General features: G+C 43.2%; 1 protein-coding gene across 1 annotated transcript in view; it reads left to right on the top strand.

Annotated features, from left to right (window-relative positions):
- The window catches only part of LOC136558686 (unconventional myosin-X-like), an 88,857-nt gene that overhangs the window by 23,130 nt on the left and 46,783 nt on the right, over positions 1–18,944 (top strand). Inside the window, exons 6-15 of the mRNA XM_066553311.1 lie at positions 3,800–3,924; positions 5,246–5,259; positions 5,864–5,948; positions 7,443–7,546; positions 8,870–8,999; positions 9,842–9,960; positions 13,549–13,695; positions 14,489–14,589; positions 16,440–16,506; positions 16,964–17,056. Coding sequence (XP_066409408.1) covers positions 3,800–3,924; positions 5,246–5,259; positions 5,864–5,948; positions 7,443–7,546; positions 8,870–8,999; positions 9,842–9,960; positions 13,549–13,695; positions 14,489–14,589; positions 16,440–16,506; positions 16,964–17,056 — 985 coding nt within the window. The remainder of the gene's footprint in view (positions 1–3,799; positions 3,925–5,245; positions 5,260–5,863; positions 5,949–7,442; positions 7,547–8,869; positions 9,000–9,841; positions 9,961–13,548; positions 13,696–14,488; positions 14,590–16,439; positions 16,507–16,963; positions 17,057–18,944) is intronic.

Below are 18,944 nucleotides of genomic sequence, written 5' to 3'. Positions count from 1 at the left end.
TCTAGCTCTCAACTGTAGCTGTCCTCACAGTGAGTCTCTGTCATAGTCCTGGTTTCCTCCATGAGCCCCTGCTTTCCCCCAGCCTCCCTGTGTTCCAGGCTGCTGGTTTGTCTTGCCCTCAGGAGTCCCACGGGCAACCTGGCAGCTCTCCTGCTGTCCTGGCAAGTGATTTCATGGAGAACCATCCATGGGAGCTGGCACCAGGGAACAACCACCACCCACCTAAACCCTGACGAGGCATCAGGCAGGCAGAGAAGTGCCTGAATCAAATATTTTTGAGACAGAAGCTGGCAGCAGTGAGGGAATGGAGACACATTTCAGGGAAAATACTTAATGCCAGAAGAGGTCCTGACACCCCTGAGGGACCATAGCCCACAGGTGACCTACTGGAACAGAGACATGAAAGGAAAAAGTATCTGCAAAACCTGAAGAAGAAAAGTGTGGCTGAGGAAAACTAGTAAGAGGCAGAGAGCAGCAGAGAAAATAAGGAAGCAAAGAATGACAGAGAGAAGAAGTCCTGAGTGTGACCCCAGGCTCCTGTGCTGCAATGCTGGGGGAAATTTTGAGGGAGTGAGTGTAACCTGAGTTATAAAAGAAAGCTGAGGCTAAGAAATGGAGGACAGTAGATGTTTGACATCAGGTAAGCCTGGGGAAGAGGCAGGAAAGATACATCTGTTTTGTTGTTTGTGTCCTTGTTTTCCTTAGTACCCGAATTATATTAAACAAATTACATTAAAATTTCCTGACTGTCTTGCCTGTGGCTGAAGGACCTTGCTGGCTGGTCCTGCAGTTTGGTACTGTCAAGGCTGAGCCTGCAGATTAGTCCCAGATGGAGTCTGTGATATTTGCAGAAACTTCCAGAGGAGGCAGCTGTGAGCGCACTGTGGGTTTTAGGTCCTTATAAAGCAGAGCAGGCTTGAGCAGAAGGGCTGCTGCCCTTGGACCTGGTGTTCCAGAGACTGTTGTTGGATTGTTGGATGATTTATCCTTTGCAGGTGTGCAGGTCTTAACAGGCATGGAGGCAAATTGGACAAAGCTCTGAAGAGCAGTACAGTCATGACTTAAGATCTGCAAAATCTGCTTTAAGGAAAGCGGCTTAGAAGGCTCAAGCACTATTAGCAGTGAAGTGATAACTTGACAGTGATCAGAGCTTATGATGGTGGGTAGGTGATCCCTGAGTCTGTAAGATGCCACAGCTGTGAGCTGGAGTGAAGTTAGAGATCACAACCTGTTCTGTGTACATCTCTAGTGCTACATGAACTATTGCAGTGTGAATGCAATAGAATCTGATTTGTCACCTTTCTCTGAAGACAAGAAGCCGAAGGCCTGGCCCAGACCCAGAAGCTGCTGCTGCCTCTCCTATGGACCCTGCCTCATGTGTTTGGAGTTCAGCTGCACTTGCTCTAACATTGGCCCTCCTCAGGTCCACTTATGGTGGATTTTCATGCTTGCAGCCCAGCACATACCAAGGAATAACACTGGATTCTTTCTCAGTTTCATACAGCATTGCAAACAAAGTGTTCATCAGCTTTCTATGATTTGCCTGTGTTGGTGTGTTTCTCCAACTTGGTGTATTTCTCACAAATCAGGCTCTCAAAACTCCTTTGGCACTGTTGATTTTGTCTCCTTTCTTGAAAATATCCATAAGTTCATTAAAAATTCTGCTAACTTTCAGCTTTTTTTCTTGCTTGCTTCACTCTGAAGCTCCCTTCTCCATGTTGGGTGCCACTGCTGACAGCATAACCACCTTTCCTGCTATTCACCCCACAAGTCTTCAAATCTTTTTGTCTTCAACTGTTCATCAGAATCCTGAGCTGCATATGGTGCAGTATTTCTGAACTCCAGACTTCTCTTTCTGCTGCCCCGCTGAAACTGGTTCCCATTATTCTGAATGCTGGAGTGCATCCTGCCCACACCCAGCGAGCAGCCAGCATCACCTTCCGGATGTGCTGCTCCCCCTTGCAGTGCACTTCTGCCTCAGGTGCCACACTGTGATGTCCTGCAGGCACAGGCCATTTGCTCAGCCCAGGGCCCCTGCCCTCATTCCTGGCCATTCCAGCTCACCCCACCCTCTGCCTTGCAACTGCTCAGACACCCTCCTGCTTATTTCCCCTCCTAAGCCTGAAAGACTTTGCACTCGTGTGTGTGAGCCCATTGCCAAACTGAACTATAAAGATATTTCCTTGTGCTTTTCTTATATAATTTAGCATGATTTAGAGCCATAAAGATTGGCCAGCTGGCTCCTGCACTCTCACTGCATCTGTGGTGGTCATATAACCCTGTTGTCCCTTTTCCTGTCTGTCCCTGTTAATTTTGTTGATTCATGGCAGTGGTGTGGATATTTCTGTGCAATGTCCTTATCTGCATACTTGTTTCAGAGGTGTGGGTCTTGGAGTTCAAATTCTCCAGGGCAAGAAACTTCCCTGATCTGTGCACCCAGATTTCTCTAACTGGCATTTCAATGGTTGTAGTGTGTTTTAACAGAGGAACTTTCATTTCTATCCTTGTCACTTGAAAGTGATTGTTTCAAGAGGTGTTAGGAAAATACTGCCTGGATTTTCCTGAAGGTTGTTGACTATTTCATTAAGCACAGCCCTCCCTTAGCTAACACTTGCAGGGTCTGAAATCTGCAAACTTCAGGGTATCTCTAGTTGTGGTTATTTTTTATGCTGTATTTACTAATTTGTGAATAATCCCATATCTGCCCCAGTCTCCAGTGGGACTGCACAATAGATCTGTGGAGATGTTTAAAAGCCAGTATTTCTCAGGGTAATAACAGCAATAATTTTTGTTTAAAACTATGTATGTTTTAAAATTAGACATGAAAACATACAGGCTGTTCTTATAGCACCTCTGTGATTCCTTGCTTGTCAGCCCTTCAGATTATTTTAGGATTGGCTTAATTGCAGAAATGAATATTTTAATCCTGGATTCTGTGTGTCAGTTTCAGTGGTTTAGGCTTTTCCCTTATACTGTTCTGAGAAGCAAGGACCAAGCATTTTAACTGTTTTTTCCTGAAGATGAACAGCATCTGAAGATGAACAGCATGGTGAACAGCAGACAAAATTCTTCAATTTATGGCTGGTCTGATGTTTGGTGATAGATTTTTTTGCCCTATTTTTTTTGACCTGAAGTGGATGATGATACTCTCTTAGAATGTAATTTCCAAATCTATAGTGTGTCTATAGTCCCTCTACTTGGAAACCATGTAGCTTATATCAGCCTAAGCAAGATTTAGGTAACAAGGGCTTGTGTGTTCCAGTATGAAATTTAAATAACAAACAAATTGTTTTGTTACTGTTTGTTTGTTTGAAGATGTTTGCCTGTAATTTTAAGAGATAGATTATCAAAGGCAGAATGAAAAAATGTAGAATGAATATAGAAGTACGTGGTTTAAAGCTACAGAGTGTTTGTCATATATGTCTGATGCTTCTGAAAATCCTTGAAAAAGTACACTTGCATTCATGGGATGTGCTGTATTGAGGACACAGCCTGGCTCTTGCCACCTTTCATTTCCTCAAGCCACACTGGTGGGGAATGCCCTTGACAGTGTGAGCACAGCTGCCCATACAGACTGGAGACTGATTTAATTAACTGCAGTCCCAAAGGTTTCAAATTTATCTAGCAGCATGTTAAATTGCTCTTGCCATCCTTCCTTTCCCTTGAGCTCTTCCTTCTTGTCCAGGCTGGTGCTGTAGCAAATAAATCTCTTGGGGCAGAACACAGCATGCAAATGTCAAAAGACTCGTTTTAATCGTATCCCATCACTAATCATATCTTCATTGCCTTGTTTCTACAGCCCCATTCTGGAGGCCTTTGGAAATGCCAAGACAGTTTATAACAACAACTCCAGCCGCTTTGGCAAGTTCATCCAGCTGCACTTCTCTCAACATGGGCACATCCAGGGAGGCCGAGTCACTGATTGTATCCTTTTCTGCAGTGCACCAGAAATGGATTTGGATTGAGTGAGCAAAGACCAGGACGAGCTCAGTGTAGGTCAGGAAATCCCTCATCAAAGTTCTTCAAAGTCAATTTACAACAGTGGGCAAATTTGCAACTTAAACAGGGAATAAGTGTTTGTTTTGTGGCTCTGCAGCACCTAACTCTGGGAACCTTTTCTCTCAGTACTGCATTAGGTAGGGGCATAGTTTGATTTTTCACTTCATTAATCTCAACACTCGGTACTTAAAGCCCTGGAATTGTCTGCCTTGGAGGATCCCCTAGGTTGATTACATTCTGTTTGCTCCACATAAAATTGTTCACTTATCTTAGCTCTACCATCATGAATTTGTGATTGAGAAAAATGAGACCAAAGTAAGAATAAATATATTCTGCAAAATATTTGGGTGCAGAAGAGAATGTTTTGGGCTGCCATCTTCAGTGGACCTTGGAACCCTAGTCATAGAATCAAAGAATATTTCAAGTTGGGAAGGACCCAAAAGGATCATTAAGTCCAACTCCCTGCTCCTCTCAAGACTACCTAAAATGAAATCATATGACTTATGAACACTGTCCAGATGCTCCTTGTACTCTGATGAGCTTGGTGATGTGACCGCTTCTGTGGGGAGCCTGTTCCAGGGACAAGAAGGACAGTGAAGACTGGATATAGTCAAACTGTGTTGAGCCATGATGACTTTCTTCCCAGTATGGCCAGGTACTCCTCTCCCAAAGGCTTTGACACATCTTTTGTCTCCATGAGGGAGGTAAAGCTGCCCTGGCTACATTTCCTGATGTATGTTCAAAGCTGCTGCTGACTGCAAACCACACCAATTGGCTCTGGAGGAGCAGCCAGATGAATTTACTGCTGTTGTAAATGACAGGCTTGGATTGTTTGGCCTCTGCTCTTTGTGCTGTCAGGAGATTTAAGATAGTGGTCTCCTGCAAGAGCAATGAGAACTGATGCAAGACTTGCTGTGTGCAATTCAGGCTTTCAGATAAGAGTGGCCTCTAATCTTTCTAGGTGTCCCTAATGTGGCTCATATTTTGTTAGGTTATCTATGCTCTACCTGGCCCTGCCCTTTTAAATATCTCTTTGGCACATCATACCTCCTTGGACAGTGAATAGAGAGGATGATCTAAGATGATGTTTAGCACCACTCAGTAGAGGCTTTCCAAAGTGTCAGTTATTTCATGATTTGTTGCTGGTTGCAGGGTTCATCCCAATGTGTCTAGAAGATTTTTTGCCTATCATCAAGAAATCTGTGCTTCTGTCACTTGGATGGTTTTTCCTTAACCTGCTATTCAGATTTACTGGAAAAGGTAGGTATCACCTCCACTGAGTGCTGGGTGAGCCCTCTCCTCAGAGAAGGTGTGGCAGTGCCAGATCACTTCCTGGATGAGGCTGTCTGCACTGCAGCATGTAGACATCAGCTCCTGAGCTGTTACTACTGCAACTGTCCCAGCTGAGGAAGAGGCAGAGGAGCAATGTTTGTTCTGTGTCTATCACAGCCTGTTCTCCCATCTTTGATAAACTCTGTGCATTACAGAGAGGTTCCAAGAAAGAACTGTTTACCAAGGAGAAAGGGAGAGAGAAGTACCTGGAAATGTAGCTCCACAGAAAAGCATATGGGGTACAACTCCAAAAGCAGGCATCTCTGATTGGATGTAGTTTACTTTGGAGTCAGGAATTCACTGAGGAGCAGGGCCAGAGCTGACAAAGTTCAGTTTGTTAATGTGTATGCTCAGTTGCACAGCCACAAAGATCTTGATGTAGAATTTACTTAGACAAAACCATCATTAAATAGCAAGAAACCCCTCTTGTGCATTGGCCCTGGAGATTTACCTGTGTTCTGGTCCTCTCTTGGTCTTTGCAACCACAAGTCTGATCTTTTCCTGCTGGCTACTCTTGTATTCTTTGTTTCAGAACAGGGTGGTACATCAGAACCCTGGGGAGCGGAATTACCACATCTTTTATGCTCTGCTAGCTGGTGTGAGCGGGGAGGAGAAAGGTAATTTCATTTTCTGGGATATGTCTCTTGTGCTCTTTCCAGTCCAACATGTGAAGCAGGTGTAAGTCAGTTAGAGCATGGATAGTTCACGTACTTGATATGTAGCTTCTATCTGGCCAGCCATATGGTGATTTTGTGGGAAACAGAAAGGAGAGTTAAGAGAAAGAGGCTGAGGATTACACAAATTCCTTATGAGAAAAGACTTCAGGCATTCTCTGCTGAAGAAAAAAGTATGTGCAAAGTCATGAGGTGATGGAACTGGCTAGAGGCAGAGGAAGGGTAAAGAGTCTTGATTCAGTTGCTGGTGGGAGCTGTTCAAGGAGCTCAAAGGATGGACTGATATATTTTTAGAACAAATCTTCAGTATAGGTAATAGTAGAGAGAAGAATTACAAAGATCAGTGATGTAGTGAAGGTACTAGAGTACTACATAAAACATGTCTTGTGTCTGAACAAAGGGTTTATAGCTCTATATCTGGAGAAGAGAGGTGGGTCTGAAAAAGTGCACACAGAGACAGTGGCAGCTGCAGCCTATGGACAAATCCTCCCTGTAGTGCAGCATCCCCCTAACAACTTTTGTGTGTGTCTGTCCCAGGCATTGCTGAGCACTGATGGTGTTTCTGGAGAGGTCAGATAGGCAGGCAGGAACATGTTACAGTTGTACTCTGGTTTTGAGGGCCTGGGGAATTTCTTTATGCTTTTGGTTTCTGTGTGTTAGGATAATCAGATGGAATATTTGGGCCTGACAGAGTAGAAGGGAGTAGGATTTCAGTTTTAGGGGGTATGTGCAGGAATGGCTACTTAGGTCAATTCAGAGATCAGTCTAAAGCAAAGAAAAATAGTGGGGATCGTGGTTATTATCAATTGCTTAGGGAAAACATACAGAACAGATTCCTGTCTTCAGGAGATCTCTGCTATTCCTCCCCATCTACTTCTCCAAGCTGGCGTCCCAGGCGGCTTCACCTCCCATCTGTAATGTGGTTTTGGCTCTTGATCATCCTTGTCTCCTTTCTCCATTGATCTTTTAGTTCTCCTACATTCTTTACAAAATGGGGGATCAAATCTGCAGATAGTGTTTAAGTGTACAGCAAATATACAGAGACCTAATTCTGGTTTTACATTTAGTTTTGTGAACTATGCTCAGTTTTTAACTACTGCTTAGTGCTGAATGGCTTCAGAAATCTGACTGTGACTCTCTGAACTCTGTGTCAAGTGATGATATCTAATTTAGAGGTCATTACCATATGTATACAGTTAAGACTATTTTTCTGTACACTTTTGGAGCTAGAATTCAAAGTTTTTTTCTTGAGTCAATTCAGTATTGAGATATTCCTCTGAGACTCTGCAGCTTGGGATTTGACTGTTCTAAATTACTTTGCATACCATCTGCAAGCTTTGTTACAGCACACCCTCCCACCCTCCTCTTCTATGAACTAAAGGACTGGTTACTAAATAAATTGTTGTCTGTCCCCTGCCTCTTTTTCTTCTGTTGCAGAGAGCCTCTCCCTGTGTGAGCCAGAGACTTATCGCTACTTGAACCAGTCTGGCTGTGTGACTGATGAGAACCTGAATGATGTAGAGATGTTCAGGAAGGTCATGGTGAGTCCAGTCCTAACTCCTCCTGAACTTTTGGGCACAGTTTCATGGACTAAACATGCTGCATGATCTAGATCTCACAGGCAGAATTGATTTGCCTTAAGCTAAAATTTGGTGTTCAACAAGTCCAAAACTCAGCTAAAACAAGACTCAAAAAGCTGCTTTAGTGTACAGAAATGGGGGGATTTGGAAAACAGTCAATATGAGTGATAATTTAGAATGATAGAAAATTTGAGGGAGCAGAATCTAGGTGCCTCCTAGATTCTCTGATTTGGGGAACCTCAGACTGACCATTGGAAAGGGAAGAGTTTGGTCTGAAGGTACTGTTTTCCAGAAATATTCCAGTGAAGTTATATCACCTGGGCAAATCACCTGTTCTGAAATATCACAGAGATTTAACAGACACCTGTTTATCAGAGGTTAAGGGATTAGCAGGATGAATGTGCAAATTCATGTTTTGTTTGATAACACTTGTTGGCCTGAAAGCTTTAATAATGTCGGTGAAACCTGATAGGCAAGATGAGTAGAGTCAGTTTAGGATTTCAGTACCTCCTGGTTAGGTGTGATTTAAGGGAGGGAGGCACCTGTACAGCAGAAGTTTCAATGGCAATATGGCATTTATTCTTCAGCTGAAGAGCTGCTGGAGGAAAAAAGGGAACTAGAAGCCCAGAGTGCCCCACTGACAGGGTGCATGCATGAAGACTAGGCCCTACCTCTCAAAGTCAATTTATGCCCCAAAAACCCTGGCTCACATGCAGGCATTAAGAGGGAATGTGCCATACTTCCTCATTATCTGATAATCTCTTTCCAACCATCTAACAGTTAATGCTGAAAGCCTGGTTTTAAATCTTGCTGCATAAATCTACTATACTGAGAATGAATTAAAGGGGTTATGTGGATCAGAGTAAATTAAGTATCTTATATGGATCCATCCTTCGGGGAAGAAAACAAGTGAGAATGTGGAAGCTATCCAGTAACATCTGTAACCTGTGCTGCCAGTGTTCAGGGTAGGATTTCCTCACACAGGCACAAACATTCTCTTTCTTGTGACAGACTGTCAGTGGTGGCAGCAAAGTGCAACCTGAGGATGGGGACAATGCCCACCTGCCTTAGGTGGCAATAGAGTAAATGTAAGAGAGAATGGGAGACAGTAAAGATCATTGACAAATGTATAGCTCAGAGAGGTGCTGTGCCATCCCATTTCATTTGTATTCATGGTGACTGTAATTCTGAGTTTTACATCTTACACACACTGGACCTGGCTCCGGTGGTTGCATTGTACCTGGCTGCACATACCACTAACATTAGCTGTTTGGTTTTGCACAGACTGCCATGAAGGTGGTGGACTTCAGCACTGAAGAAATCAGAGACATCTTCAAACTTCTTTCTGGCACACTTCATTTGGGAAATGTTGAATTCATGACAGCTGGTGGGGCCCAGATTACAACAAAAGCAGGTAAGTAGGACCTTAGCAACTTGGTAGACCATGCAAAACCCCATAAGGTGCCCAATAAAGCCCTCTCCCTATTCCTTTCTCTCTCTGTTATGCTGGTCTGTAGTACCTTCACCAGCAGGTTCCCTGTAGTTGAACTCTACAGAAGCATTGCCACAGGATGCATTGCCCCTGGGTACCAGTGGCATTTAGTTGGTCTGTGGCCCTGTGATCCATTCGTGCTCCTCGATATTCTCAGACTGAGTCCACAGCCTCACAGTTTCTCTTTTGAATTGAAAGAAATGGAAGAAATAGATCAGGAAGGAGTTTGAGATAAAAGTGCTCTGTTAGAGCCTTTCCCCCATCTTCATTTGAAGCAGTTGCTAGTGTGCACTTTGTTACAGTTATTTAATCTGAGATGGTCTGCAAAGCAAGTCCCAAAACAGACAGAAGCAATAAAAATGTATTACAAGTGTTTCAAGTCTTAAGTTGTCTCCTTAACATCCAAGTTTAGCAATCCCATGCTCAGACTGCAGTATTGTGCTTTTACAAAACATATCTTCTCATGCAGTGTTTTGCTGGTGCTGAGTCTTGCACATGGTTTTGCTCTTCCTGTTGTCAGCAGGAAGGCTGACTTATATGAGTACCTGACTGTGCTCTATAATGGGCATATGAGCCTCAGACTGGGAATGTGAGCCTACAGCTTTGGGTCTGCCCAGGAGAATCAAGTAAGAGGGAGTGTGTTTTGTGCTGGAGTTTAGTCACCTGTTTTGTAGAAGTCCCTGGGATTTCCTGACCACGCTGTAAAAATATCCCTATGAGTGATGGGGATCCATGCAGGAGAAAAACGTGTGTCTTCCTTTTAGTTCTGAATGTTGCCAGTGACCTCCTGGGCTTGGACGCCTTTCAGCTCTCTGAAGTGCTGACACAGAGGTCCATGATTCTGCGTGGGGAAGAGATCAGCTCCCCTCTCACTGTGGAGCAGGTAAATGTCCTAGTGTATGCTTCCACTTCTGCCACTTCTGCATTTCCAGGTCCTGAGTCTTCCTCTGTGTCACCCATTCCAACCTAGGGCCTCCTGTTTCTCAGGTATTTTGCCCTTATTGGTAGCTCAGGTCCCAGTGTTGACTCTGCTTTTCAGACTTTACAGGGGAGTTCACCTGCACAATACTGGTTTTAAGTCACCTTCACTCACCAGGAGCTGGTCATACTTGTGTCATGCAGCCGGTGCATCAGATGTTTTGTGGTAATTGCATGTGTGCGTGCTTTAACCTGCAGAACTTCCAGGCTGTGCTGTGTTTACTGGAAAGTAAAAGCTGGCACACAATTCCCACAAAATATCTGGCAGATGTTGGGCTGTTACCCCACAGCAGCTTCTTTCTGGATCCATACAACCACAAAGGAGGACCACATAAACTGATATGCAGCTCTTGTGGTGCTGCTGATCACTTGAGGGCACTCTTGGTGTTTTAGGCCATGCACAGATAACTGTAGAAAATCCTCTGTCATTAATAAAATGCAAGACACTGGAAGACAGGGAGTACTATTACTAGGATGGAAAAGGCACCATGTTATAGCAAAATGAACATCTGTAATGGAAATCATGTGCTGGCACAGACTGCAGAGGGTTATCAACCCAACACCTACATTGGCAGAGAAGCCAGAGTTACTAGACTCTCTCTGATGGATGTCTGTCTAACTTTCCTTCAGATTTCCCATGGAAGGAATTTCACAGCATCTTTAAGTATCCTGCTTTAGCTGCAGTGGAGTCTGGAGTTGAAAAGATTTTCCTCATATTTTAGATTACCTTTGACATCCCAGCTGTCCACCTTACAAGCTTTGGCTTCTGTGAAGTTTTTCATGTGGTGTTCTCTTTTCTAAGCTAAACAATCCAGTTCCTTCAGTGCTTCCTTGTAAGTAATTTTCTAAATCTCTTTGTCTTCTGTCTCTGTTTTCCCACATCTTTTAAGAAGTGGAGTGCCCCTAACTGGGCACTGTGTTCAAGCTGAAGTCTCAGCAGTGCTCATTATGGTAGTGTAGTTGCTTATTTTCTTGCTGTAGACACACATGCTAATATATCACAAACAAAGCTTTGCCTTTAAGAAACGGTCTCCTTTTTCTGCATAGTCTGTGACCTTTCTTTGCAGTGAAATTTTGTGAAAAATATTTTCCAGCCTGTAGTCTGTGGTAGATATTTTCAATATCAGACACCACAGTTTTTTTCTCAGCTGTCAATTCTAAATAAGCCACATCTTTCTCTAGCAGTGTGTAAGGCTGGATAACAGATAATACCAGAGGCACTTCATGCAGTCCACAGCAATGGCATGCAGTTGTAGGATTGACAGAGTCTCCCTGAACAGAGCTTTCCCTGATGGTATAGCTGTTCCTGACCATGTGTGTGTATTGGACCCCACACTTACTGCTTGGAGCCCAGTGAAGTACCAAGGCTACAAGAAAATTGTGATAGCAAATGGATGCTGCCATTTAGCTGTGAGCCTGTTGCACTCAACACTGGGCCTGTAAAGGCTGTTCCTGCCTAAGCCCTAAGTGCTGCACCCATCTATTCCCACTGGTGGGGTAGCATTGCTGGGGATTTCTCATTATGTAATGGGCTCGTTACCCATCTGAGCTTTGACATTTCAGTGGGCTGAAGGATGAACTGGCCTAAAGGCAGGCAAAGCTGGCAGGATGAAAGGCGCCTTTGAGAATCTCATTTGAGCCATATTGTGGGGAAAGTGGCTTTGCTTACAGCTGGATGGGGAGGTCCTGTTCCTGGAAAATGTGTCCAACTTACTGTGTAGCCAGATACACTACAGAGGCATGGCCTTGAGGGCATTCTAAGTCCCAACCAATAAGGCAGATCATCTGATGGAAAGAAGAAATAGCCAGAAAAGGCGTGTGTGCCCATGCTTTGAAATGTTCTCTTTAGTGGAGAAGGGAGGTTATTCTGTGTCAGCTTTGAGCTGCTGAAGAGGAAATAGTACCAAGGAAGAGAAAGGAGGAGAAATGTGGTTGGGTGAAAAGGAGGGTCTGGCAGGCTGGGCCTCAGAAGTTTGTGAGACACTGGAAGGGATCAGAAACAGTTGACCTGTGCCATTAGCAAAGAGTTCATGTTATTTAGGGTTGTAAAACTGAAGGAGGCTCGGGTGTATTTGTCATTGCTGGTCTGGCCTACTGAAGGAATTGCCCTGCTGGTGTCACAGGCAAGACAGGGGAAACAACCTGTAATCTATTTACTGCAGTTTATTTACCAAATGACAAGATTACAGCTTTCACCCTACTTGATTATTTCATGTACTGGCTTGCTCGCCCCTCAGCATTACATTCTCTGGAACTCTCTAGATGTCAACTCCTTTTCTCAGTTGGGAGTTTGCAGCTTGTCCAAGAGGGTTGGGCAAAAGCTTGTCTGGGTTTATATTGTGCAGTTGCAGTTATCAGTCTCAGTACTACCAGCCAAAGTCCTTGGGCCCACCCTGACATTTATCCCCATATTTCTGATCTCCAGGATCTTTCCCCCCTTCCAGCATCTTTCTTCCAGTCATGATCTTTGCCATCTTCTCTCCTGGCTCCTTTTTCTGTCCTCTGAGATCATGTCTTCTTGTTAGGGATCCTTATTTTTGGCCTTCTCGTCTTTCCAGAACCCTAAACTCTGGTTTCCCATTCTAAATAGTGTATGTGCAGAAGGACAGCACATGACATCAGACTCCCAATTTGTGGTTCTGTCTCATGTCTCTTTATTAATTGGAAGATTTAAGGTGCGCCTCTTTTGTTTGTCCAAGTGTTATCAAAATATGCAACCAGCCCATTCCTTGTGCAGCTATCAGTAGTAGGCTTTTGCTTGAGATACCAGAAGTTTGATTTTGGATGTTCATCCACATGCTCACATACACTCAGTTATCTACTGCCTGTTAGTGATTGCAATTTAAGTTAATTTAAGATTTAAGTTATTTTTTCCATGTGTGACACTTGGTTATGGTATCTGAATGGGATGTTGGGTCAACTGCAGCAAAGTTTCAACCCATGAACTTCTGGGGCATGTGTCCTGGCTGTTGGCCAGCCTAATTGGATTCCAGTAGGATAATGCTGTTTGCAGGAATGTTTTGGAAACGGAATTTTTGAGGGTAACTTAATGACAGAATATTCTATTAAATCCTGCCCTACCAGTTTTTTGAAAACTGAGCAGACACCCATTTGACAGCTCTGCTAGGGGTACTGAACCGAGATACCTTGCCTGTCACTGCAAATGTTGGCTCAGGTGATACAAATTACTCCTGTGGGCTTAGCTGTGAGGTATTTTGCCACCTTCCCTGTCCCAGCACTTGTTCCAAAAAATGTCACTGATTTTGTTACTTCCTTCACCCTCTCAAGTGCAGTTACCCAAAGATTATGGCTTGTCTGTGTGTGGCCTGGCTATTTGAAAACTTGTTAAAAATAAATACTGCACTGTACACAGCCAGTACAGGGGCTGAGAAACCTGAACAGGAGTGGAGGAACCTGAAGTTCCACAGAGATTCGTGTGGCCCTTATGTCTTCTGTTCTCTTTGTGTCTCATTTTTTCTCTCTGTATTTACAGGCAGCTGACTCCAGGGACTCCCTCTCTATGGCACTCTATTCCCAGTGTTTTTCATGGCTCATTAGCAAGATTAATACAAAGATCAAAGGCAAGGAAAACTTTAAGTCTGTGGGCATCCTGGATATCTTTGGCTTCGAGAACTTTCAGGTCAGGATTTTGTTTTTTGGGGGGTGGGTTGGTTTTGGAGATGTTGATGCATATTGGAAGAAACTTTGGTGGTAAGGATAGCATAGGGAATTCTGGAATCTCTACCCTGCCACTTTCCCCTGAAAGCAGGAAGACATATTTAGCTGCCCATTTCTGCCAGCCATATTCATACAGGCTGATGTTCAAGCCTGTATGGTTTGTGATACAGACCCTAAGGAGATCTGCTGTGATAGACAATACAGAATTTTTTATTTGTATGCAAACCAACTATCCAAACCCTACATGTACATTGTTTGTTTACATCTGTTTTGCATTGTGTGGAGAATCCTGCATGTGATGCTTCTAACTACAGCTGATGTGAGATGTATGTTGAACAGTCATAGAGTGACTGCTCAGATATTTCATAGAAGATAAAGCCCTGTGACCTAACAATTAGGGAATTTATTTCTTCCAAGAAGAGAAACATAATTGGCATGCTTTACTATGAATTAGATTTACTGAATTAACCTTGCATGGGCTACAAAAGCTGTTCTCCTAGTGGATCTCTCCATACTGTCCTCCTCATATCCACCTGACACCACTATGTTCTGTGCCTTTACTCCAAGCCTGGCACCTTCCCTTTTGCTGCTATAGATTCTTTTAGAGCTCAGGAACAAGAATGTAAAATTTGATAATTGTTTCTTCTTGCAGATGAATCGTTTTGAGCAGTTTAACATTAACTATGCAAATGAGAAACTCCAGGAATATTTCAAGGAACAAGAATGTAAAATTTGATAATTGTTTCTTCTTGCAGGTGAATCGTTTTGAGCAGTTTAATATTAACTATGCAAATGAGAAACTCCAGGAATATTTCAACAAACACATCTTCTCCTTGGAGCAGCTGGAGTACAACAGGTGACAAACAGTGGGAGTGGGGCCTCACTGCTTTCATGGGTAGTAGAAGGAAGGACATCATTCCTCCCGTGCTGCTCAGTCCCTACCACTGAAGCAGGAGAGACAGCTGGGCCTTAGTACAACCCTGGCCGTGGATGTGTATTGTTAAGCATTGTCCATGTGCTTTGCCAGAATAAGTCACTTGTTTTCAGGAAAAAGCATTCTCCATTGTAGTGTGCAGAAACTCCAGATTTCCTTCTGTCTCTCAGCTGAATGGAAAGTTCCTGGGCTTTAACCCATTAGACTATATGGTCGCTGGGTGTGTTACTGACTTTGGTAATGATTTATCTATGGCAGTGGTGGTGCAATGCAGATGGAATCCTGGTGTGCAAAAAGGAAATTCCCTAAAGATAGAGATACCTGACAGCTCTTTCTGTCCTAGAGATTCCTATAGTGTGAAAAGGACTCTTTTCCTTAGTAAGATTTACATCAGGCTGAGCTTGGGACCTTCTGCAGAGCTTTTTCCTCTTCTGTGGGCTTCATATTGGATTGTATTTTGTGAAGTACCTGTGATGTTCTAGAGTGTTTCTGCTTCTAGAGAAGGCTGCTAGTCAAATACTTCAGTTGTTGCTCTGAAACAGAAGCCTTTATGTTTGTGAATGAAGGAATTGAATAGGGTCAGTGAGGGCAAATGAGAGCAGCCTTGTAAAGCGAGACGGTTGAATAGGCAATTCATTAAATTCTAAAGATTACAAAATTGCAAGGCTATTTATGTGCTCACTTCTCAGGCCAGTTCCACCATTGCAGGAATCTTGTATTAAAAATGGTGCCATCATGACAAATGATTTTTTCCTGATGGTTGCATAGATATTTAAGTTCTGTGGCTGAACTTTGGAAGGAATGACTACATGTCAAATAATTCTAAGGCAATATACTTAAAGCTCATCTTTCACCGCATAAGCTCTGCTCCCTCAAGCTTAGTAAGTTGGTTCATGTATCTCATCTTGATGCTTTGAACATTAAAGTATGAAGCCTGGGCTGAAGCATTTGAAGGCAACAGTTCCACTATCTTCAAAATGTTAGTCTCCACCTGAAAGGAGGAGTTATCAGAATGTCAGTAAGTAGCTTCACACATAGCCTCTAGTCTTCCTTGTATTCTTAAGATTTATTCTAGGCTTCTCTGAATTCTGAAAACAGACATAATCCTGTACTATGGGAGTATAAGAAGATGGTAAGGGGAAGAACACATTCAGCATTTACAGGATGTCATTGGTGATTTTCAAAGCACATTAATGCACTACTGTACCTACATCAGCTCCTACTCTGAAAGATGCAGGGCCACTCTCTAGGCTCCCTGCATGACAGGCTAAAGCTTATCTGTGTCATCCTCTTCAAAATTCTCCCTAGAAACTCTCTCCACTCTCTTCTCCTGGTGGACCTGTGAGCTGTGGTTCAGTCTTCTGCCAGATGTGCTTCAGGCCTGCTTTCCAGATTGGTGGGTCAGCATCTGACTCTTGAAACTGTGTAGCAAACTGTCCATCATCACCACTTTGTGGGCTGCTGCTTGTCACTCCAGAAAGGGCACAGTCTTAAAATTCACGTGAAATTTGCTCAATTACTATAAGAAAAGCATCAGTCTATGTCACTGGTGTGGATAAGAAAGGCTGCCTCTTATTTCCATCTCCTTGTGTTAGCAGTACATTGTTTCCCTTATTCTTCTTCCTCAGCCATAAGCCGTAGCAAAGCCTAATTCCTGCAAATCACCTTGAGTCCTGGGACAGCTGCCAGGCTCAGTTACTTCTGCTCTCCTACACCCCAGGACATTGGATCTTGCATTTCACAACTTTGTTCTGTTTGTTCTTGTCTGTCAGGGAAGGGATAAGCTGGGAAGCCATTGACTGGATGGATAATGCAGAGTGCCTGGACCTTATTGAGAAGGTAAGCAGTTACCTGTGACACTTTCTAGGGATCAGTGGGGACTCCTGAGTGTCTTGAGATCTTCCCTGACATTTCCTAGTTTTAAAAGCAGATAGTTGCTTAGATCCTCTTCCCATAGTGACCTGGCAAAAGTATGAGCTGTCCTACCCATGGTTCTGTCTCAAGAAAGCAGATCTCTGCTTATTGTTGAGAGTAAGCTTAGGAAGGATGTCATAGTTTTAGACAGGGATTAGCATTCAAGTAAAACCTTAATGTGATTTTTTTATTAACAATCTCCACTTATGATGTGCTTGCTGAATGCATTAACTGTCCAGAATTCTGCTTTCAGTTTGAGTTTTGCTGGGTATAACTCAAGGGTTATTGCTCAATGGTCTGTTCAGATCTCCAGTTCTTGGCTTGGTGCTGTGTAGTGAAAGCTTTTGCTGACTGTAAAAGCTTGTTTCTTGTTTGGCTGTAGAAACTAGGTCTACTGGCTTTGGTGAATGAAGAGAGTCGATTCCCCAAAGGCACAGACAACACCCTTCTGGAAAAACTTCACAGCCAGCATATGGTAAGTAAGAAAATAACCTGGCAGGCAAATGATCAGTATGTTAGCCCCATCAGCATTTCAAAACCTAAAGTGAAGGTTTTGTTGATGTAAAATATGTGCTTTGTGCAGTAAATTTAAAACGCCTTAGGCCCGAACCTGCAAGTGTTTAATAAGGCTGCACTGAACACCAGTAATATGGAAAGCAACCTGAGCTTGGGCTCCTGTGCACACAGGGAAGAGGGAGTGTGCATTCGACAGGCTGCAGGCACAGGAGGTTTGACTCTGCATGGGATGGGGTCAGGTTCTGCTGCTCTGCGCCGGGACACGAGGCAGCACCCCAGGCACAGGATGTGGTTGCACAGTGTGTGTGGGTTTCTCCTGCCAGCTGACTCACAGCAGTCTGCTCCAAAGCATGTCAAATCTGTCTCCTGGGGCTGGGGACGGCTTTTGCCTCATGACTTCTAATGAAAGCTCTCTTATTGTTCCTAATTAATTAAATTCTTTCATCCTCTGTCTTGTGTTCTGGACACAGTAGTGGAACTTTTTCATGCAGGTCAGAAAGCTATCCTGGGGACACAGAAACCCCACTGAGATCACTGCAGCAATCCCTTGTTGTCTCTGGTACAGCCAACACTTTGTTCTAAATAGCAAATAGACTGAAAACAAAGCAAATTAAAGCCTGTAGCATGGACTTATGGAATAATTAACTACTTCAGTAAGAGCATTGTCAGCAAATATGTTTTCTAGTCATCTAATTCAGGCTTCATCCAAGCCCGAAAACATACAAATCTGTATCCTTTATCTGAATTTTAAAAATTGGCATAGATGCAGATATTCTCATTTTTCATATATGCATTGTAACTCTGCTAGTAATTCTCATTACTTAGTTAGAAGAAATAACAATGACTTTTGGTTGGCTACATACAGCTCTGAGGAAGTATATACTTTCCTTGGGCTTAAATCAAGACCTTCAATTTAGTCCACTGTGGCTTTGCCTTGTCTTGCAGGTCAAGAAATGTGAGAATGCCTGTTTTACTTTATTTTTTAAAAACTGTTGTTGGTATTTCTTAATATGGAACTAATGAATATTTTTAATGTATCACTTGTTATGAATTTGCTTTCTCAACTTTCCCAAACTCTTTATTTTGTATCCAAATGGAGAAGTTTCAAAGCTCCTCTTTCTTTCTGCTGCTCATTTCTGAATTTGTCTACATATTTTTTTCTCTATTCTTTTCTGAGATAAATAATCAGGCCAGAATGCAGTTTCCTTGGTAAGAAGGTACCTGTGGTTTATTGTAAAGCAGCATGAGACTGCCAGTATTATTTTGCATTCCTTTATGCCCCACTACATTTTGGCTGCTATTTTTGGTGATTTCTGTGCATTGAGTAGCCTTTTCATTAAGCTGTCCATAGTGTCACCTCTGTCTGCTTTAAGGCAATAGCAGTTAACGTGGAACCCTAGGAAGCTTGCAGGAGATGGAAGAGGCTGAGTTATAAGTGCAGGGAGGAACAGTGGAGAGTGCTCTAGGACTTGCATTTGCTGAAGGCAAAAGCATTTTTTATACCAGTTAAAGTCTCTAGTGCTGGCTGGAAGAGAATTGGAAGACATCCAGCCAGCATTGCTGGGAAGCCTGAGGAGAACAAGCCCTCTTCTCTGTTATTTTCTGTGGAATGCTGTAGTCTTAAGGAGGAAAAGCCTAAAGCTGGGATTTAAGAGAATATGACCTCTGAAACAACTGGAGAGAGGAGCAATAGGGAAGATAGCAGAAGGAACCAAAAGTGTTGTGAGCATGGGTGAAATATAAGGGCTTGGTGGAGAGGAGAACAGGATGCCAATCCACATGAGAGATCCAGTAGCAGTCATTTTTGGAGTGGAAGGCAGGGAAGTTTGTGGTTGGAAAAAGATGAC

The sequence above is a fragment of the Molothrus aeneus genome, chromosome 7 (assembly GCF_037042795.1).
Source record: "Molothrus aeneus isolate 106 chromosome 7, BPBGC_Maene_1.0, whole genome shotgun sequence".
Lineage (NCBI taxonomy): Eukaryota > Metazoa > Chordata > Aves > Passeriformes > Icteridae > Molothrus > Molothrus aeneus.
This window is presented reverse-complemented; position numbering and strand designations above follow the sequence as displayed.